At 58.4% G+C, this 22,267-nt stretch overlaps 1 protein-coding gene across 1 annotated transcript; it reads left to right on the plus strand.

Annotated features, from left to right (window-relative positions):
* The first annotated feature begins 226 nt into the window (after window positions 1–226).
* On the plus strand, window positions 227–7,864 carry DUSP7 (dual specificity phosphatase 7). Its single transcript, XM_010347182.3, has 3 exons — window positions 227–930; window positions 2,386–2,820; window positions 5,674–7,864. The coding sequence occupies exons 1-3, from the start codon at window positions 414–416 to the stop codon at window positions 5,979–5,981; spliced, it is 1,260 nt and encodes a 419-aa protein (XP_010345484.2). The 5' UTR covers window positions 227–413; the 3' UTR covers window positions 5,982–7,864.
* Window positions 7,865–22,267: the final 14,403 nt, after the last annotated feature.

Below are 22,267 nucleotides of genomic sequence, written 5' to 3' on the forward strand. Positions count from 1 at the left end.
CTAGGAGGACTGCAGTCAGCTCTGGGCTAGTCCAGGGAGCGACGGTACGGAGAAACGCTAGGGGAGGGCCCCGCCGCGGGTCTCCGGGCGCACGGGCCGCAAGCGGGCCCGCGCACCCTGTGGGGAGGGGCGGTGGAGGCGCTGCGCCTTTAAGTCCGGGCGCCGGCCCCGCGGCCCCGCCCCCTGGAGAACGCCTCGGCGCGCGGCCGCCGGAGCCGCTGTTTAATTGGGGCTGTCAGGCCGCGGTGCGCGCGGAGGGCCGGGCGGGCGGGACGGAGGCCGGGAGGCCGGGGCAGCGGGCGTGCAGCTCGGCGGGAGGCGGGCGCCCGGAGACGCGGCTGGGGCCCGCGCGGCCGGGGCGCCGTCCCAGGGCAGGGCTGCCCGGCCCCGGCCCCGGGCCGCCCGCGCTCCCCATGAAAAACCAGCTCCGCGGCCCCCCAGCGCGGGCGCACATGTCGACTTCGGGGGCGGCGGCGGCTGGGGGCACCCGGGCGGGGTCCGAGCCCGGTGCGGGGTCGGGGTCCAGCGCAGGCACCGGGGCGGGCGCGGCGACAGGAGCAGGGGCCATGCCCTGCAAGAGCGCCGAGTGGCTGCAGGAGGAGCTGGAGGCGCGCGGCGGCGCGTCCCTGCTGCTGCTGGACTGCCGGCCGCACGAGCTCTTCGAGTCGTCGCACATTGAGACGGCCATCAACCTGGCCATCCCGGGCCTCATGTTGCGCCGTTTGCGCAAGGGCAACCTGCCCATCCGCTCCATCATCCCCAACCACGCCGACAAGGAGCGCTTCGCCACGCGCTGCAAGGCGGCCACCGTGCTGCTCTACGACGAGGCCACAGCCGAGTGGCAGCCCGAGCCCGGCGCTCCCGCCTCGGTGCTTGGCCTGCTCCTGCAGAAGCTGCGCGACGACGGCTGCCAGGCCTACTACCTCCAAGGTGAGGGCAGCACCGAGACTCCTTACGGGAGCGGGGCCCCCCGCGGCTCCCTGACGCCCCCCTTGGAGGCACTTTCCTCTCTACGCGCTCGGCCTGCCCCGTTGGGCGCCACGTCGTCCCCGGCCCGCGTCCGCCCTCCTGGAGCCGGGTCCCCACCGTGTGGGTTTGGCAGGCGCGGGGCTCCCTCTGCGCCCCCTTTCTTGGCCCGATTCGAGTGGGTGGAACAAACTTTTCCCTGCCTGGGGTTTCCTTTTTTTCCTGTTGATGGGGTGACAGTAGCACCCAGGCTCCAGTGGAGCCCCTCAGAAGAGGGAGGCGCCACCTCCCGGAACCCTAAAAGCGGCAGGGCGTCCAAGTCCAGCCTGGAATTCGTGTTTATGGAAGGCCAGGATCAGGACCTTTCATAGCACCATCCTCATCTCCAGCGCATGGAGACCATATGGGTTGGGGTCTCCTGGATCCGAGAATTGCTCTTTACACCAGAGAATTGCCGCGTCTGGGAGGCGCTTGGGTCAGGGTATGGGCAGTGTCCACGGCCCTGGCCTGGATCTCTCGGGAACTCCAGGTCCCCAGCCTGCTGCCCCACAGCTTGCCGAAGGGAGAGACAGCACCGGGGGGCGAGTGGCTGAGGCCGGTGTTTCCAATTAACATTCCAAAATGGCCTCTTGCTGGCAGCGGGGCAGGAGGGGAGGGGAGGCCTGCGGCACCCTCGGGCGCAGGGCCCATACCCCGCTCCAAGCCGCTCCCTATTTCTCCTGTCCCTGTATAGCCCCAGTGGCCCTCCCCTGCTGCAGGTCCAAAGCTGGGGGGGCTTGTGTTCTAAGGGAGTGCTCTAGAAAAGTGGAGCCAGGACCCCCTTCAGGAACCTGCCCCTGCTGGGGAAAGGGGCCAGCCAATACCCTCCCACTACCCTCTCCAGCTGTAGTTTTGGGGCTGGGCAACCACTAGACTCCCATCCAGGAAGCCCAGGACCTCTCTGCCTCTAGCTGACCCAGATGTGGCTCTGGCACCTGTGGTATCATCTGTAAGAGGAGTTTGCCAACCCAGAGGTGCTGGCTAAGATGGGGTTGTCTGCTTTCCTTTACCACTTATCTGTTACTGAACACCCATGGGTGCTATGTGTGTGTGGGAGCTGCAGAAGAGGAATTAGCTGGGGCCTGTCCTCAAGTGCCCTAAAGCTGGTGGCATGGCTGGGGGACCTGAAGTATTATGGGTATGTGTTTGGAGTCCAGGCACGTCACTTCACCTTCTGGGGCCTCAGTTTCTGTGAAGTGGTCATGGTTTAGATGGAGAGAACACAAGAGAGAGCACACGGGTAACATGCTTGGCATGGCCCATGCTGACCATTGGTGTGGTGGTGCTTGGTGTGGGGGAGTCCTGCCCATCCCTGGTCTTGTGCAGCCCATTGGGCTCTCACCAATCTCTCACCCAGGCCTTGTCTAACTCTGGCCACAGGTGGTTTCAACAAGTTTCAGACAGAGTACTCTGAGCACTGCGAGACCAATGTGGACAGCTCTTCCTCGCCGAGCAGCTCACCACCCACCTCAGTGCTGGGCCTGGGGGGCCTGCGCATCAGCTCTGACTGCTCTGACGGCGAGTCGGACCGAGAGCTGCCCAGCAGTGCCACCGAGTCGGACGGCAGCCCTGTGCCATCCAGCCAACCAGCCTTCCCTGTCCAGATCCTGCCCTACCTCTACCTCGGCTGCGCCAAGGACTCCACCAACCTGGATGTGCTCGGCAAGTACGGCATCAAGTATATCCTCAATGTTACGCCCAACCTGCCCAACGCCTTCGAGCACGGCGGCGAGTTCACCTACAAGCAGATCCCCATCTCTGACCACTGGAGCCAGAACCTCTCCCAGTTCTTCCCTGAGGCCATCAGCTTCATTGGTAGGTGTTGTGTGCTGGGCAGGGTGGGTGGGTGCATCAAGGTGTAGCAGGACTCTGGGTGGTGCTCCCACCTGGCTGGGTATCTCTGGGCCTGTTGAGACCTGTGTGTGCCCTGCGTGTGCCAGCGTGTGCCCGTGGGTGTACCCATGCCTACTGTGAGTCACTGAGTCCCTTGGGCCCCTCGACCTGTTGGGGCCTGAGCAGCCTCCTGAGACCTGAGCTCCCCCAAGCTGGCAGCACCTCCTGGGCTCTCTGCTGTCCAGCTTGTGTTTCCCTGGCGTTGATGTTGTTTCGAGCTTAGCAAGCTGAAACATCACAGCGCACAGACCTCCCACGGGTCTCACTTGCTCTGCATCACACCTCAGCACACGTGTCTCTCCAGGATGGGGCTGTCACAGTGCCTCTTTGGGCTTTAATATGTACCTAAGAGGGCTGAAAGGGAGCCCTGGAGCCAGAGGCACACCCCAAACAGGCAGCCATTGAAATGTGGTGACCGCTAGCTTGGTCAGGCTCCAGATGCTCTCTGCAGCCTGTAGGGCTCACTTGGACTGTAGGGAGCAGTGTAAGAGAAGGTGGGGAGTGGAGAAAGGCCTCCCCTAGAGCAGTGTGTCCTGCTGTCTGGCTTATAGCCCTTTGAGTCCCTGTGTCCCTAGCCTCAGCTGACTTGGGTTCTCCACTGCCTTCTCCTTGGCCAGCTGGAGGCTGTGAGACTGCAGTTCATCTCCCCTGGCCCAGGGTGCAAAGAAGGGGCACGGGGGCTCAGGAGGAATGTAAATGCTCTGTCTCTGAGCCCGCTGACCCAATGTTTCTGCCCAGCCTCCAGTGGCAAGGTGTGGGGGTGGCCTGGGCTGTCTTTTCCCGATGGTGGCTGTGTCCAGTGGAGGGCGTTTTGGTGTCGGCTGGGCTGGGCTAGCTTTAACAACAGGAAGTGGGAGGCTTCCCCGCCTCATCCGCTTACTGGGAACCAAAAGTAGGTGCCTGGCTGGGAGGAAGGAAGGAAGCTGAGGCCTGGGGGAGGGGCTGCAACTGGGGCTGCCTGGAGCTTCCCAGCCCTGCTACCACCCCTCCACCCCCACCCCACCCCCACCCTGGGGCCAAGAGGGCTATGGGTGCTGCCTCAGCATTTGAACTCCCCCAACGAGGGAGGGGAGTAGAGAGAGGGAAGCAGGCTTCTCTGGGCTGAGCCTGGCTAGTGGGTACCTTTATCCTTCCTGAAGGCCTCTCCCCATCTGGGTAGATGGACCTTTTTCCTCATTTGACAAGTGAAGGGAGTGAGGCCCAGGAATCCCTTAGGAGTCAGTGGGACAGGATCAGTCACCAGCCACACCCGGAAAAGGCCAAAAATAAAGCCAGCAGAAACAGATTCTCTCTGGATCACCTGGAGGTGGGTTTGGAGGCTAGGCGTTCCTCACATCCTGGTGTCACCACTGGAAGCTTGTCCCAGCACCCCCTTCTCCCACCCCCAATCTCAAGGTCAGACCACACAGCTCCACATGAAGCCGCAACATCTGTCTCCTCCTCTGATGACCCTGCCCCAGTGCCTTAGCCATGGGGCCCCCTGTCAGTCCCTGAGTCTGGATGAAGCACTTCCTGTATGCTTAATTCTTGGTACCCTTGATTGGGCAGAGATGGGGAGAGGAGGCTCTGTCAGGACAAAGGCAATGAAGAACAGTGGGTAAGCCTGTGTGTCATCTTGTAGGAAGGCACTGATTGAGTGCTAGCTGTGTGCCTGGCTCCTGGAGGGTTCAGAGTCAGAGTGGTGGGGAGATCAAGGACCCCATGGCTGCCTCTTGTGAATCTATGTCCCTGGCATAGCTATGGCACACAGAGAGGCAGCTGCCCCAGGGTCCAGGAGAGATTATAAGACTGAGTTGTTTGGTAGCTCAGCCAGTATTTATTGAGCTTCTACTATGTGTCAGCCAAAGGAGTCTGAGGGTGGCACTGGGGGAAGCTGGGAGGGTTGGAGTGGGAGCTGGGAGGGTTGGAGGGGAAGGGGAGAGAAAGGTTGTCTGCATCCAGTTGGCTGTGGTAGGAGGTGGCACATGGGCCTGCTAGGGAAGGTCTAGCAAACAGGCAGGGGTGGGCCCCATTTAAGCACACCTCACTTACGAAGCTCCATCACAAGTGATAGCATGGCCATTGTCCTAGTCCCCGTATCTTCAGGAGCTGGGGTTAAGGCTGTGGGGACTAGCTGGGCGGAGGGCAGAGTGAAGCGCAGGACCAAGCCACCTACTTCCTTCCAGAGGAGCCTCCCTCGGGCCGCTTTCCTGGGAGACTCTCAAGGACAACCCACGGGAGCGGCTCCAGGAGAACCAGCCTAGCCCCCAGTCCCAGGTCAAGGCCTGGCAGCAGCGGGTGCTGAGCTAGGAAGAGCCTCTGTGTGGCCTTTTTCTTGTCACTTTGTCTCTGGGTCTGTTTTCTCATTGATAAAATGGGCTCACTGGCTATGGTGCGGATGACTCAAGAGGATGCAGGTGCCACCATGGCAGCAGTCGCAATGCACCTGGTGGTGGTAGGACTAGCTGTGATCACAGGCATTACATAATTCATGTTTGTTGATCCCTCATTTGCCTCAGGTTCTTAGGAGACCACTGTGCATAAATAGGCCCATGTGATAGATGAGGAAACTGAGACACGGGTGTCTAGTGCCTTGGGGCTAAAGTATGCAGAGCCTCCACAGCAGTGCTGCTGACCTCTATTTCAAGTTGCTGCCCTACCCACACCGGGCTTGGCCAGGTCTCAGGCAAGACCAGCCAGTGACTGGTCTTGCTGCCCTCTGTGCCCCACCTGCCCACCCATGTAAGAAGGCTCCTTGAAGGAGGCGCCTCCCTGACCCATGCTGATGTGTTTCAGACGAAGCCCGCTCCAAGAAGTGTGGTGTCCTGGTGCACTGCCTGGCAGGCATCAGCCGCTCAGTGACGGTCACTGTGGCCTATCTGATGCAGAAGATGAACCTGTCACTCAATGATGCCTACGACTTTGTCAAGAGGAAAAAGTCCAACATCTCGCCCAACTTCAACTTCATGGGGCAGCTGCTGGACTTTGAGCGGACGCTGGGGCTAAGCAGCCCATGCGACAACCACGCGCCCAGTGAGCAGCTCTACTTCTCCACGCCCGCCAACCACAACCTGTTCCCACTCAACACGCTGGAGTCCACGTGAGGCCTGGTGCACGAGGGGCATGGCACCAGGCCCCTTCTCGGCCCTCCGCGGGGCCAGGTGGGAGAGCCCAAGCCTGCCGCCTCTGGCCTGAGGAACCCCCAGGATGTCGCCTGTGCCCAGAGGCCCAGGCTCATCGGTGTGTCGGAGCGCCCCTCACCATCCTTGGGGGCGGGGCCCGCAGGCAAGATCTCCCTCTGCAGGGCTTGCTGGAGAGGCCTCGGCTCTCGGACACGTGGCTTTGGGCGTCCACCAGGGCCTCATGTTGTCCCAGGACGCTCCTTTCTGCTGATGGCCCAGCCAGTTTGGCTGTTTTTTAAAGACTCATCCACGGACCTGAGTTTACTTTTTACATTTGGCAGGTAAATCCAAGCTCCCTGGAGCACAAAGAGTGTTTGAGCTCTTCTTGATTTTTCTTTCTTTTCTTCCTTTTTTTTTTTTTTTTTTTTTTTTTAACAAAAAAGTGTTATTTTCAGGCTACATGCAACAGTGGATTGTATAACCCAGTATTTCATCCCTTTCTTGATCCTGCAAGAGAGAGAAGTGTTCTCAGTTTTGTCTTTCGTTCAGTTTCAAAAAGCAAGTACCGTGTTATTGGAAAAGACAGACCCCCATGTTGACCTTGACCAAATGCGTTTTGCACATGTGTGAAGCCTCTGTTTCCTCAACGGGCCCTTCTTGAAGGGGTGGCTTACTGCTCTTCAGGTATCAGGACCTCCAGTCGTGCCGCCTCCCACCCTTGGCCCAGCCTGACTTGGCCCTGCATTTGCCTGTGATGACTGCTGCAAGTTCTGATTGGTGGGCTGGACAGTGGTCTTTGCATTTTCTGCCCTCTCATCCATCCCTCTGGTGGTCCCAGCAGACCTCTCTGAGGCAAAAGGTGGGGAACCTGGGGCCGTGCCACTGTCCCACGGGAGGTGGGCCGCAGGGGGCTGCCAGGCAGTAGCACTGCCCTCTGGGCTCAGCCTCTACGAAGGCCTGGGCTCTGAGCCCTTCTGTATACTTAGCTACTACTCCTGTCTCTCTCTCTGTCTGTCCGTCTGTCTGTCTGTCTGTCTCTCTCTCTCCCCCGCTCTCCTCTCTCGTAACTGGGAGTGGAGGCCCAGTGGCTGGGGAGAGCTCAGGTGGTGGGGCCCAGCCCTCCCGCCAGGTTCTTCCCTCTCCCTAGCTGTCGCTTTGGTCCAGCTGCCACTCCCAGCCCCTTTGTCCTCGTGGAAGCTTGCCCTGCCCTCATCTTGCCCATGCCTTCTACTGCCAGGAGACTTGCACCCATTTCAACCCTCAGGCAGGGGCAAGTGGGGCAAGGATTGACCAGCAGAAGAGGGGTGAGGCTCTGTCCACCTCCCTTGCCTCCACAGAACAAAGCCACGGATTCCGTTATCTTCCTCCAGTTTTGTTCCTTCTCCAGCCTCAGTTCTACCAGGTGTCAGGACTGCATGGGGGCCTGGGGCAGGGAGAGCAATTGGGCCAGGGTCCCTGACAGAGCAGCACTCAGCATGTGAGTGAGGCCGCGGAAACTCTGCCCCACTGCTTCTTACCTCACAGGGGTGGTTTTCAGGGATTCTTTAGGGCAGTAGATTAAAATCTTGCCACAGTCGAGAAATTGACAACAAGCTTCCATGCTGTACATGGTTCTTTTTCTCTCTTTTATTTTTAAAAAGAAAACCCAGAAAGATGCACCAGGTTTGTGTAAATGAGGGTGTGCCAGAAGGTGGCCAGTTTTGCTTTATGATCTTATGAAGGAAGATTTGTGACCATATATATATATATATATATATATATATATATATATATATACACACACACACACATACATATATATATCCCGAACCAGCAACGGGACTTTGTTTATATTGCAAATAAATATTATTTTTTCTTTAAAATGAGTCGTGTCCAGTAAGGGTTTTGGGCCTGGGAAGGAGAGGAAGGAGTGCTGTCGACCGGCATCCTAGTGCCTGCTCTGTTTGAGGCATTGGCCTGGTCCTGCCTGGGGTCTGCTAGGCACTTAGTTAGACCAATCAAGGTGCCCCGTAGATGGGAAGGAGCAGCCAAGGTTTTCAGATGAAGCTGGGGCAGGTGGCATTTCCCCAACCCTTAGGCACTGGTAGGCAGAGGCATCAGGGCTTTCTCTGTGGGCTTCTGCTGAAATCAAGGCTTGGAGAGGTTGTATGGACCAAGTTCACACAACTGAGCCCAGACTTGCCCTTCATTGCCTGAGGCTGACTGCTCATGCATTGCCTAGATTGCAGCCCCCAAGATCCTGACCGTTTCTGTTGCTGTTGTGTGGGCGGGAAAGGGGAATCTGCATTTAACCCTGTCCCTGCAGGTCCTGGGATGTCAATGGGACTGAATCGTGGGCAGTGAGCAGGTCAGCCCTTCTTTGCTTCTTAAGGGCTAGGTGGCCTTGGACAGGTCCCTTAGCCCCCCAGCCTCAGTATCCATCTCTGAAGTTGGGTTAATTGCACCCGGTTCCTAAGTGCTTTTCAGCTTTGTGGCATGACGAGCACATGGTTGGCCTCAGCTCAGAGGGAGGAAACAGCCGTGCTCAGGCTTGCACAGAGAAGGGTGAGCATCGGCCTCCATCCAGGCTCCCCTGGGGGTGGGGTCTAAGCAAGGCCCTGGGCTGGAGCAGGAAGGAGACCTGGAGAAGGACAGTGGCCATAGCCTGGGGAAATCAAGCCCCCAATGGGCAACAAGCTCTGTGGGACAGATCAGGAAATGAAGGCTCCGGAGTGGCTTAGGTCTCCCTTTCCTCTGGCTGGATCACGTAAGCCCCAGTCAAGGACTTAAGCCTGGAAGCTGACTCAGTTTCCCCATTTCTGCCATTCCCCAGCTCTATCCCTTCCGCAGACTGTGATGAGCACTGAGCTGAACCCAGGTGGAACATGGGTGGGCAGGGCGGGGAGGGTGAGGGCAGCTCAGCCTGGGACTTGCCCTGTTGGGGTGCCCAGGCTGTCCTTCTCTTCCCTCCCTCATCTCTGCTCTTCAGTTCTTCTGCACCAGAACACAACCATCATTCGCTGCCTGTGGCAAGGGGTGGAGGGCAGGTTCTGCCTGCTGTGGGACCTGGGTGCAAATCCCAGCTGTGTGACTCCAGTCCCTCAGCTCTCCCCTGAAACACTCCCATCTGGAGCGTGGAAGAATCCTGCCACTCGTCCGGCAGGCCTGTGTGGGTGGGAGGGGACAAGGGGGTGGTGCCGCTGCTGCTCCCCGGCTCCCTCCAGGCCCTGTTCCTTCTGTGCCAGGGGCAGGCAAGGGGGTGGGGGCCTGAGCAGGCAGAGACTGGGCCTTTGTTCCCTCTTGCTGCCCTCGCCCAGGCCTGGGGAAGCCCGCGGGTGCTGGGCTGGGGGCTGGGCCCTTGACAGCCAAGTAAGTGCCTGGCAGTGCCAGCGTGCCCAAGCACAGGACGGGGTGGGGGTGGGAGTGGCAGCCGCCTCCTGAGCGGGCTCTTCAGACCAAGGACTGGGAGTGCCTGAAGAGGGCCAGCCCGGTCACTTAGCCCTGTGCACTCTGGGGCCAGTGGTCTCTCTGACCGTGTGTCCTCATTACCTGTAGAAACTCCTACCTTAGCACTGGGCCTGGCTAAGGTTCCCTGCTGGGGGAAGGAGGGCCAGGTCATGGCTGAGTGGCTGGGCCCTGGGTCCTTGCTCTGTGACCTTGGGCTGGGCCACGCTTACAGGACTGAGGTTCCCCACCCCCGGTTTTGGGCTCCCATCTCATGGCTCCTGGTCCTGTGTGCCTCTTACCCCGCCCTGGTTCTGCTGTGCTCTCCCCGGCAGGCCCTGCTTCCTCCAGGTCATCTGTGGCTGGGGCCCTCGGTGTCGCCGCCCTGTGCTCCTGGACACTTGGCTCTCTGGGGGTGCGCCTGCTTCATCTCTGTCCCCAGTCGTATTGCTCTCCTGAGCCGCTTTGCCTCCTTGGTCTCTGTTTCTGCCTCTGTCTTAGCCCGGGCCCCAGGGACCTCATCCACTCCTTAGCCGCTTAGTGTTCTCATGGGAGGAGGATCCGGGACACTTACTCACTTGCACATTCACCCAGCAGCCATTTCCTGTGCCGGCTGGGCAGTCCCAGGGAGGGAACATGCCCCAGGGAAGCTCGGTGATGTCACGCGGGGTGGCAGGATAATGGGGCCCTCAACTTGTCCTCTGATAATGAAACAAGTGCAATGTGAGGACTGACTCAGGCTGGTCTGAGGCAGCACTTGGAGTGCTGCGGAGCGGCCACCTTGGATGGGTTCCGACGAGGAGGCCACGGGAGAGATGAGCCTTTCCCTGGGGCGGTCCTGCTCTGAGCCTGGGGGTAGGAGAGGGCTCTGCTCTGCCTGCCACCCCCACAGGGCCCCTCCCCAGAGGGCAGTCACGACTCGTGAATGGAGCAGGGTGGTGACGGGCAGCAAGCCTGCACTGGAGCCTGTCCCTCCCCGCCGCTGCCCCTGTGCTGCGCACCTGGGCCAACATCATGGCTGCACTGTACCTCCCTCTGTGTCAGCATGGATGTGTCTGGGACGCCAACACCTATCCCCAGACCCTTGGCAGAAGCCAAAGGACCTGATGTGGGAGCCAGCTTTCTCTGGAGGGAGCACATTCGCATGCTGACCTCTGGGTGCCCTGCTGGAGGGTGTCCAGGTCCCGGTCCTTGATGTCTTTGTCCCTGCTTGTTCTGGGCCCCACCAGGACACAGTGCTCTCACCTGACTCCTGAGACCCAGCAGACCTGAGGGCCCTGGGAAGGCTTGGAATCACTCTGCTCCCGAGCCCTGTGCGAACGGGGAAGGTGAGGTTTGCAAAGAGGTTTGCCTCATAGAGAGAGGCAAGGTAGAAGCTGGGTACCCCCCTGCTGCCCCGAGGCTTCACACACACACACACACACACACACACACACACACACACACGGCATCACCATCCTCTGACTAGACAAGCCCATGCAGGTCTCACAGCAATGGAGGCGCCGCCTGCCTCTGACTGTAGCCTCCTCTCATCAGGGTGTGTCCTGGGTGAAGTCATCCCTTTCCAGGAACAGCCATTAAAGACTATCATTAGCAACTCTTAGAGGCCTCAGCCCCATTGTCTGTGGCTGGGTCAGATGAGCCCCGACAGGTGACCATGATGCAGACTCCAGCCCTTGCTAGAACCCCTGTTTGCCCAGGCAGCCAGCCCCCTACCCAGGGCTATCCGGTGTCACACCTCCGAGGGCCACTGTCTGCTGTGCAGCTTCTGGGCATGTGTGGGGCCTCCACACACCTCCCTCCCTCCACGCCCTCACCCCTTCCTCTGGCCTCGAGGCTACAGGCAGAGGAGAAGCTGCAGTGCCCTTCCGCAGGACGTGGTGAGCCAGGGAGGAACCTCTTTATGGGGCAGGGGAGCCCCTAAAGGGCTTGAGGCACAGAGCCACTGGGATCAGGCTGTCACAAGGAAGGTCTAGTTGCTTCGTGGAGAGCAGTCTGAAGGGCAGGTGCACAGGCCAGGAGACGGAGGAGGCTGGGCAGTCGTTCAGGGTGGGGCAGGAGGGCTGGAGAGGGTGCGAGAAGGATCCTACAGACCAGCAGGACTTGGGCCCCATGGGAATCGAGACTGCTGGTGTGAGCAGAGGGTCCCAGGTTGTCTGACACCAAATCCACAGCCCGAAAGCCAGCCGCTGTGCCACACAGAAGGACGAAGTTTAGCTGGGGCATGCATGGGCCCACGGGACCCTGAGCCCCACTCACCTCCCCTGAGGGGAGCTTGCCCCGCCCTCACTGTGTAGCCACATGCTGAGCACCCAGGGAGGGCCAGGGGGCCCCAAGATCCTCATGCATCCTGGGAACTCCCCCAGGACAGCACAGCCCTAATGGTCGGTCTCAGAACCTTGGTTTCCTCATCTGTACAGTGGGGATAAGAGTTACCAATTCAAGAGGAGACAGCAAGATGAAGGCTCTGTTGCTCAGATAGGCCTAGGTAACAGGAGCCCAGGTGAGTTCATTCAGCTGTGGCCTCCCCACCCACCCCTGCGGACCGGTGCCTCTCAGCCCAGCCATTGCCAATTTGTGATTTTCGGTGTGATCTCGGACAAGCCTCCCCCTCCACTCCGTCCTCAAATTCCCCAATTCCACTGACGAGAGACAGAATAATGACCCCAAGGGACCTGGCCCTCAAATTCAGCACTGCACTCCTTTGAGCCTACCTCTGGTCCCCCAGTTCACATGCTCGGAACCTAGTTCGCTCCTTTCTCCACAGAACCTGGCATGGGGGCTCCCACTGGAGGAACTACAGGGGCAAAGGCCCAGCTCACACTTTCCCCCAGGCCCCTGGTGCCAGGCCCCTGCAGCCCTATTCCCTAGCTGCTGAGAGAGAGGCAGGCTGGACACCACTGACCCTCCCTCCCTGGTTGCTGGGATTCAGGTAGTCTTACCAGCACCTCTGGGCAGGGAGTGTGGGTGTGGTTCTTCCACATCTCCAATTCTTTCCTTGGGCCTCGTGCCCAGAAGTGGCATTTCTGGGACAAACACCTGTGTTCCATTTCTCCAGACTGGCTTCTGAAAGGAAAGCAGAGTTGTTTGTCTTTTACATTCAGCTGTTAGTGTTGCTGATTTAGAGAAGCCACGTGTTGGCAGTGCCAAGCACACGGCAGGGGCCCAGGAAGGCACCGGGGGCTGAATCATTCCTCGGCGTGAGCTCCTGCTATGGCTGCCCCTCATGCCTGGCCCTGCCTGGGAGCCATTCCGATGTAGTCGGTTGCCTGGAAGTTCAAATTGCAGTGAGAGCCATAATAATAAAAACATAGCCATGGCCCCTGTTCTGGGCCAGGTGTCCTGCAAGCTTTATATGATGAACTCACTTTATGTCCCCAGCAGCCCTCAGAGGGAGGTGCTGTATTATCCCTCATGGACAGATGAGGAAGCCAAGACAGAGAGCCGTAAAGCCATGTGTCGGAAAGGGGCCCCACTGGGGTCTGGGCACAGACTCCCCCCACCCCTCCCTCTTTCTTTCCCTCCCTTTTCTCTCTCTCTGTCTCTCTTCTTTCTTTTTTTTCTGACAGGGTCTCACTCTTGTCACCCAGGCTGGAGTGCAATGGCACAATCTTGGCTCACTGCAACCTCTGCCTCCCAGGTTCAAGAGATTTTCCTGCCTCAGCCTCCTGAGTAGCTGGGATTACGGGAGGAGCCACCACACCCATTTTTGTATTTTTTGTAGACATGGGGTTTCACCATGTTGGCCAAGTTGGTCTTCAACTCCTGACCTCAAGAGATCCACTGGCCTGGGCCTCCCAAAGTGCTAGGATTACAGGTGCGAACCACTGTGCCCAGCCTGTCTGTTCTTTGCCTAAGTTTAGCTCACATGTCTCCTCCTCCAGGAAGCCTTCCCTCACTTTGTCCCCCAGCTGGGGTTCTGGTGCCTCCTCTGGCTCCCATGCCCTCCATGCAGGCCCATCCCTGGAGGTCTTGGTGGCCAGGGTGCTGTGTCCAGCTGGACATCATCAGCAAACCTGGCCATATGTCTGGGGCACCTCTGGGAACTTACCTAGCTCTGGGTGTCAGACCTGTGTGACTTGTGCACAAAGAGGTGTTACAAGCGGCCCTGGAGTATCTGCCTCACTGTGTCCCTCACATGCCCCTGCGTGACTGACTGCATCTGCCCAGGCCTTTGGTGGTGCTCAGGAGCTGGGGCTGGTGCCTCTGCACCTCTGACCAGGCCTCCTGCCTCTGCAGCCGTGTTCACTGCTCCTGTGCCCACCATGACCGCCTACCCTCTCCTCTGTCAGGTTCCAGCCAGAGAAGGGTCTGGCAGCTCCTGTTTATAAATATCTGCCACTGCCACAGCTAAGTGGAGGGGTCTGGAGGCCACACTAATTGATTAATTAAACCCTTTCGGTTAATTAGCTCTGTCCCTCCAGGGAAAAAAAGTCTACTGCTGGAGCCAGAGCCTCCTCTGGGCTGGGGGAGGGTCTAATTAGCCTGGGTCAGGCTGAGCCTGATGCCAGCTGCTGGGGGCAGTGGAGAGCCCAAGAGGAGAGTAGTTCTGGGCACTGAAACCAGTGGGCCACCTAGGGCGGGGAGAAGGAGACTCACTTCAGCCCAGACCAGCCACTCCTGACCAGCCACTCCTGACCACCCCTGCCCTGCGGCCAGAGGCAGTGGGACCCAGAGGAGGGAAAATGTGTGCTCAAGGGGGCAAAAGAATGGAGGCTGGATCTGGGAAGGTTTTGACTGTGATCTGTGTTCCTGCACAGGGTCCAAAAGAGGATCCCGATGGGCCCCCAGCGCCGGCTGCTGCAGCGCAGGGAAGGCCTTGAATGACACACGAGAGCTTGGAATTTCTCTGGATGTGGCATGGCAAGTTTGAAGCTAGGGTGGGATCCAATTCAGTTTTGGTTTCAGAAAAGTCTCACGGGGGACAGCTGCTCAGGGGAGAATGGACTGAAGGGGAGGGAGGAATGGGGGCTTGGAGAAGGGGCCTCAGGTTTCCAGAGAGAATGGAGGTCCGTCATGTCTGGGGGCTGGTGGGGAGCGAGGTCTGGTCTGGGCATCAGCCCACTAGCTTGTGCTGAATGACCCGGGGCCGCCCAGTTCCCTTCTCTGGCCCTGTCTCCCTTCATCTACAAGGTGCCAGGGTTAGGGGATGGGAGCGGGGAGATGTTCCTGAAGCCACAGCCTCAGGATGTGAAGGTCACTGGCATGTTTCCTTGTCCCAGGATAAAGCACCTTCTTTACCCCCCATAGCCCTGCCTGTCCTTGGTACTGGCAGGTGTCCGACCTAGCAGCATTCACATATATGTAGTGTACCCCATTTGTGATGTATTCCAGAAAGGAGGAAGGAAGGGAAGGGAGGGGGACACCGTGGCGGGGGAGGGATACCTGCGCCCAAGCTGGCCCTGGCCCTGGGAGGAACTGGCCATGGGTAGGAGCAGGGAGCCCAGGACACCCCGACCGGCCACAGGCAGCAGGCAGGGCTGCAGTGCTGGCATGAAGCCTGCTCTGGGCCGGTCCTCCAGCTCCCTGAGTGGTTGCCCAAGTGGGAACAATGACCCTTTCACGTCACGCCTCCTCCAGTCACAGCAACTTTGGCGCCGCAGGACAAAGGGGCCATTTCATCATTGTCGGGCTGGATCAACAGCCCGCCTGCCTGAGCCCTGCTGCCCCCACCCAGCCGGGCCCAGGAAGGGAGGCTGAGTGCCCAGCCCGGCTAGAGCCTGGGACTGTCTCCTATCTAGCCCAGCCACATCCGTCCCAGGACCCTCCTCACTTCCCTCACCTTTGCCTTTTGGGCTCACTGCTGGCCTTCTGTGAAGACACCTGGCTCTGCTCTGCTCTTTCCCCTCCCCGAGCCTTGGTCTCCCCATCTGTGGAAAGGGGGCTGGGAGAGACGGACCCCCGGCTCCGATCTAATCTGTGACTCTCAGGTGTAAGCCTTTCTACCTGTACTCTCTGTCCCCAGCCAGCCCTTGTCCCCAAGAGGGAGCATTGAAATGGGATGGGGCAATGCCTCCCTGGGGAGGGGTCCCGAGCCCACGGGGAACAGGTAATAGAAGGGGCCTTGTGGTCTGAGTCCTTGCCAGGCCCATGCCCAGCCTTGTTGCCAGTGACTTTCCACGATGTGAGCTAGCCCAAGGCCATCTTTGCTCACTTGGGCTAGCCTGAGCCCTCCATGGATACTGGTCTGTACAGAGGCCCAGGGGGACAGGGCTCTACGCAGGGTAGACTCTCCCCCATGCCCAGCCCTGCCTCCTGCCTTCATTAGGGACTAGGGGTTTGGGACCCCGAGCTCCGTGCTTCCTTCCTTCTCCATGTGGCCTGGGTTTGCTGGGGGCTTCCTAGCGGAGAGAGGAGTGGGAGGCCTTGTCTTGCTCTTGATGAAGAGATCCCAGTCTGGGACCAAGACAGAAACTGCACCTCTCACCCCGCATGGTCAGAGCTGGGTCAGGAAAAATGGCTGAGAATTCAGCCACCGGGGACACAAGCCACATCCTCAGAATCAGGAGCTGTGGGACAGGCTGGTGGCCTCGTGGAGGGTGTTCACAGCCTTGGGCCTGCAGACGGCAATAGTGCTGATAACTCATCACCCAGGGGTGGTCAAGGAAGCCCGATTTGCAGAGTCCCATGGGATGCAGATGACTATGTCAAGGTCGATGGGTCTGGGGTTCACCCTGGGCCATCTGCGCAGAACAAGCTATCCAGGCATCCTGTCTTGAGAAGGCTCTGCTGCCTGGGCCTGGATTGCCCCTGATGCTCAACCAAGCAGACTCGACCCTGGTGGGCTCTTTCTAACTCAGGAGTGGACTCTTGATGTTGGGGAGGGGGACGCCAGGGGCACTTGGGTTCCAAAGTCTTCCCCACTTTCCAGATGAGAATCCCAAGGCTCAGAGAGGTCCAGTGACCATCAAAACCACACAGCAGGTGGGGGGGCAGAACAGAGACTCAGCAACTGGGCCAGGATGAAGCTGGGGTCAGGCTGGTCACCACAGGGGCGTGGTCTCAGGGTGACACCCGTGGGCACTGGGCAGTACATGGCCACTGAGGGCAGAGATGGCTGCATGGATGTGGGAGACCGGCCGGGCCAGGCCTGCTCTGCAGTCCCTCCAGGTGCCCATCCCCGCAGCATGGTCACTGCCAGGTCAGCGGCACTACACACGCATTGCCCATTTGCCCTGCCTCACTTCCTCTGACTAAGGCTAAAGACTCACCCCTTCAGGGATTTGAGGCCTGGCACTTGGTGGCAGGAAATGCCCAGCCCAGCCTCCCTAGAGCCTGTCTGCCCTGGCACCCTCTCTCTGGGTTCCTTGGCAGAGGCTACCAGGAGCACACGGTGGAGGTGGGGCTGCTACCCTGGTTTAAGGGTGCTGGGCTCAGTCTGGACCAACATCAGGCAGTCGGGGGTAGAAGTGGGTGCTCTCTTGCCCAGACCTGGTCAAGGGCCACTCTGTCCCAGCTGCCAGTCTTGCTGACACCTTAGCCTAAAATCCTTGGTGCCTAAAGCCTCCTCAAGCCTAGTCAAGGCCAAGACCAGGGAGGGGGTCAGGTGCTGAGCCCCCAGCAGAAGGGGAAGGCCTGGGCTCTGAGCCCATTTTCAACCTCCTTCAGTTCCAAGGTAGCCCCTGAACTGTGTCCATCCAAGGAACAGAGAGGTTGAGGCTACCCCAAGATGTCTGGGAGAGAAGTGGGAGTCTGGGCTCATGACACTGGGGGTTGCCCCCTCTGGGATCCCTGGATGATCTGTGGCAGCTGCCATCAGGAAGTGGTGGGAGAAGGGATGGGGCTTCAGGCCACTTTTGGATCCAGGGCGGGGCCGCAGCTCCAGCATAGCCAGCTCCAGCCTCTGCTCTAGGTTCAGGCCCTGCGGTGGCCAGCACCTGCCTGAGCTGGGCTGTGCTAGGTAGAGGCTGCCGGGGCCTGAGGGTGAAGCACAGCTGGCCTGAGTGTTGCTCCGCCGGTGGGGCCAGGAGGCTGAGCTCTGAATTCTGCCTCCAGCTCTCCTCCAGAAGGACTGTGGGCCCGCAGCCAGGTCCCTGGCCTTTCTGGGCCTCAGTCCCCCATCTGCACACTGGCTGGACTCCTCTAGAGGGCTACTTGCAGTCTAGACACTCCAAGTTCTTGTATCTTACCTGCTGGACAGCACACACCAGCAGGCCCCCAACACTCACTCTGCCTGTCCTGAGGGTTTCTGGGAGGGGATCCTGCTCTGTTCTCAGACCCTGTCCTCCCGTGAAGAGGAACTCTGACAAAGGTAATGATGTTCTGATGGCAAGGCAAGTGGGGCTGTAGCTGCAGCAGGTGATAGGGTCCTCGAAGAGGTGGGGAGACCTGGCCTTAAAAGGCCAGCCTAGTAGACCTTATTCCACACTTACATGGCACTCTATGCTGAAAACATTTTTTGCCACTCAGACAATATAATACTGGGGTGCTGAAAGTGCACTGGTGGGCCTGGGACAGGCAGAAAGCCCACTGCAGCCCAGCCCCTCCTCCCACCTTCCCCCAGCCCAGCAGCCTCCACCCCTGAACCTCCTGAGCACCTCCATCTATATAGGTGTCATTCCACTGGCACCCGGGGTGGGTGAGTGGTCAGTACGTGATCCAGCCCTCCCGTCTCTGGGACTCAGCTGCCACCTTTACGCAGTAAGGGCATCTCCTGCTCAAGGGCTGTGGTGAGGATCAGAGACCTCCAATGAACAAAAGCTCTGAAAACCACCCATAATCCCAATGCTTTGGAAGACTGAAGTGGAAAGATCACCTGAGCTCAGGGGTTCGAGACCGGCCTGGGCATCATAGTGAGACTTCATCTCTACAAAAACAAAAAACAAAAAATTAGCCAGGTGTGATGGCACCTCTAAAGTAGCCCTAGCTACTCTAGAGGCTGAGGTGGGAGAATCCTTTGAGCCTGGGAGGTGGAGGCCACAGATCTATGATTGCAAAACTGCACTCCAGCTTGGGCAACAAACGGAGCAAAATCTTGTCTAAAAGAAAAAAAAAAAAAAAAAGCGGCCAGGCAAGGTGGTTCATGCCTATAATCCCAGCATTTTGGGAGGCGGAAGCAGGCGGATCACCTGAGGTCAGGAGTTTGAGACCAGCTAGGCCAACACGGTGAAACCCTGTCTCTATAAAAAAAAAATAAAAAAATTTAGCCAGGTATGGCGGTGGGCGCCTGTAATCCCAGCTACTCAGGTGGCCTGGGGGGAGAATCACTTGAACCCAGGAGGCGGAGGTTGCAGTGAGCCGAGATTGCCCCACTGCATTCCAGCCTAGGCAATAGAGTGAGACTCCATCTCAAAAAAAAAAAAAAAGAAAAAGAAAAAGCTCTGGATACAGCCAAACCAGGTGGTGGGTATCACATATGGCAGTATTCCAGTGGAGTGAGCTCTGCACAGCTGAGAGTCTGGCTTTGAGTCAGACTGCTTTCCAGTCTCACCCTCAGAAGGTCTCAGCTGTATGCCCCTAGGCAGGGCACTTCCCTTCTCTGAGCCTCATTTAAATGGGGAGCATAAAGGGACCTGTCTCATCAGGTGTGGGGGAACTTGTCTGAACCACCAGGCCCTGGGGGGATGAAAGCAGCTGGTACTGGGCTGTGCCTGCTGGCGGATGGGAACAGTAGAGCCCAGACACCTCTCAGTGCCCCGGGGCCTCTGGGCTGGGGGTAGGTTCAGGTGCCTCATGCTGCTGGGAGAAGAGCCCTGGGGATGCACCTTCAGGGGCTGTCTAAGCAACCATAGTGGAGCAAGCCCCAGCTGGAGGATGGGGGGATAGAAATGCTGCCTTGCAGATGGGGGACACCGTCTGGTGCCCTTGCAGGTGGCTGGAAGGAGCAGGATGCTGGGCCTCTCTGCCCTGGCACTGGGTCTCAGGGAATAGAGGGCAGAGAGAGACGCAGGAGTGAGGCCCAGAAGGAAGGTGGCCTCAGGCATCTTTCCTCTGGCAGCAGGGCTCTGTGAATGCTGCAGTCTGAGCCTGACCATGGGCTGGGGGTGTCCTGGGACTCCAGCCAGTGCCCAGTGGGCTCAGCCATGCTTCCCCTCCCAGAAGAACTCTCCCTCCCAAGCACCCGGGCCAGCAGTGACCACTGCGTCAAACTGAAGACTTCACAGGAGTGCTTCTAACTCTTCCACCAGGTTCCTACCAGACTCTGAGTGTGGAGACGGAAGCCCACAGAAATTCAGTGACTTAGAATATGAGGGAGGGGACCCCAAAGCCCCAGCCCTTGGCTAGACAGGCAGGCTGGAATGAGGATGCTCCATCCTGTGGTCAGGCCCAGCCCTAGAGAGCCGTAAAGACAAGGCCACCCTGAGGCCCATCTCTCCTGACTCCCTCCTGTCCCCAGCTGCCTCCTGCATGAGCTGGCATCGTGTCTTCCAGTAAGCCGCCCAGCCCCAGGCTGAGTTAAATGCCTTCGCTGTGCTCACCACCCTGTCCTGGTGCTGTGGGGCTTGTCTGTCTGTGGGAACACCCATGAGACCCTTCGAGGACAGGGCGGGCTCACCCACTCCTATGTTCCCATGGAGGGAGCAAGGGAAGCCCGGGGAAGGGGCCATGAGGCAGTGACATGGGCTGTGATGTCACAGCAGGTCCTTTTATCCTAGGGGAGCTCAGGTGGCCTCATCCCAGGCCACAGGTATGACTGATCTTCTGGGGTGGGGGTGGCATGGCGTCTCAGCTCTCACTGGCTGCCTGATAACCCAAGGGTGGGGGATCTGGAGATGCTTTCTGCAGGCCATTTGGCAACTTGAATCAAAAGGCCTAAAAATATGCACAACCTTTAACCCAGCAATCCCATTCCTGGGAATCTGCCCTAAGAAAATCACAGCTTGAAGGAAGGGAGAAGTGGCACAGTGAGCCTCTAACTTGTTCTGTGATCCCAGGTTCACACTGGATCCGGCGGCTGTGGTCTAGCCTCCTGCAGTGAGGTTGTTCCCTCCCACTGGATCATGTCCATCATCCTCCCCAAAGAATGCGGCCCACTGTGCCCAGGCCACTGCCCAGGCCTGTGTCACACATCCATGGGCCTTCCCTGTCTATCCTCCACCTTTCTGGGACTGAGGCTTCTCTCTGCCTAAACATGGGCCTCCTAGAAGCCCCCTCCTCCAGGGAGTCTGTTCAGATTTCATCCATGGGCATTTTGTACACTGTGTGCCCCCCAGGTGGATGTCTTTGGAGGTCTCTTTCCTCCCTATGGGTATGATGGGGCTCCACTCTCCACAGTGTTGTTTTACCACTTCCTGCTGAATTCCAAGAGTCTCTGGGGGGTGTAAGACAGGGCTGCTGTCTTTCCCTAGGGGGACAGGGACAGGGTGAGCACCATGACAGCACACCTGATGGGTCAGCCTCATGCTCCCCCTCTTTGGCTGTTCCCAGCCTCAACATAGCATAGCCTGGGATGGATACCTGGACACAGGCAAGGCCTCCCTCTTCCCCTCCTTCTCTAGGCCCTGGGGAGTTGAAAGGCTGGATGGGCCCTCAGGGGGTTTCTTCCCTAGTCTCCAGCCTCTGCTGCCTACAAAGTCTATTCTTTCCACAGGAAGTGAGTGGAACCTCTGCCCTGTGTTCCCTGTAAGTTCAGGAGACAGAGGTGGCTGGCTGCTGCGGCTCATGCCTGCAATCCCAGCATTTTAGGAGGCCAAGGAGAAGGACTGCTTGAAACCAGGAGTTTGAGACCAGTCTGGGCAATATGGCGAGACCCCATCTCTACAAAAAATTAAAAAATTAGCCAAGCATTGGCTGGGCGCAGTGGTTCACGCCTGTAATCCCAGCACTTTGGGAGGCTTAGGTGGGTGGATCATGAGGTCAGGAGTTCGAGACCATCCTGGCCAACATGGGAAAACCCCATCTCTACTAAAAATACAAAAATGAGCTGGGTGTGGTGGCATATGCCTGTAATCCCAGCTACTCCGGAGGCTGAGGAATGAGAATTACTTGAACCCGGGAGGCGGAGGTTGCAGTGAACCGAGATCGCCCCACTGCACTCCAGCCTGGCTACAGAGCGAGACTTTGGCCAAAAATAAAGAAATGAATAAAATAACCAGGCATGGTGGTGTGCACCTGCTCAGGAGGGTAAGGTGGGAGGATCATTTAAGCCCAGGAGTTTGAGGCTGCTGTGAGCTATGATCATACCACTGCACTCTAGCTTGGAAGACAGAGTGACACCCTGTCTAAATATATATATATATATATATATATATATATATATATATATATATATGTATGGAAAAGAAAAGGAAAAGAGAGTGAGTGAGAAACAGAGAGACACAGGCTGCTGGGCAAGGAGCGCAGCCCAGTGAGAAGGTAGTTACCCGTTCAGCACCGTGCGCCACCCTGGGCAGCTTAAGTTGTGCCACCTGATTCTCAGCAGTCACAGGCCAACTGACTCAAGGAAGAGGAACCTGCGTGGTGTAGCCCCTCCTGTGTACCAGACTCTGTTCTAACACATACCACCTTATTTCATCCTCATGAGAAGGGATTATTCTCCCCATCTTTCAGGCAATGAAACTGGGATGTACCGGGAGTTTCAGGCACGCAGCCAAGGAACTCAGCTATAATCCCATAAACAGTGATGGGTGGGGAAGCCCTTGAAGCCATGAGAACAGGGAGAGGGGCATAGGCCAGGGGGAGGCCCCTGAGGGACTCAGCGCCTGCCCTCCTGAGACCTTGCAGGGTTACTCATGCTGCCACAGCAGGTGCTAGGAGTGTCTGCTCTGGCCTTTCCCAGCCACACAGGCCCAGGCCCTGGCTTATCCCCCACAGCCTCTGCTGCAGCCTCAGGATGTGCCTGGAATTCCAAAGCTGAGCCGCAGAGACCATCTGCCCAGAGCCTAGCTGGCTCCAGGCAAGGCCGG

Source organism: Saimiri boliviensis, chromosome 8 (genome assembly GCF_048565385.1).
Source record: "Saimiri boliviensis isolate mSaiBol1 chromosome 8, mSaiBol1.pri, whole genome shotgun sequence".
NCBI classification, from domain to species: Eukaryota; Metazoa; Chordata; class Mammalia; order Primates; family Cebidae; genus Saimiri; species Saimiri boliviensis.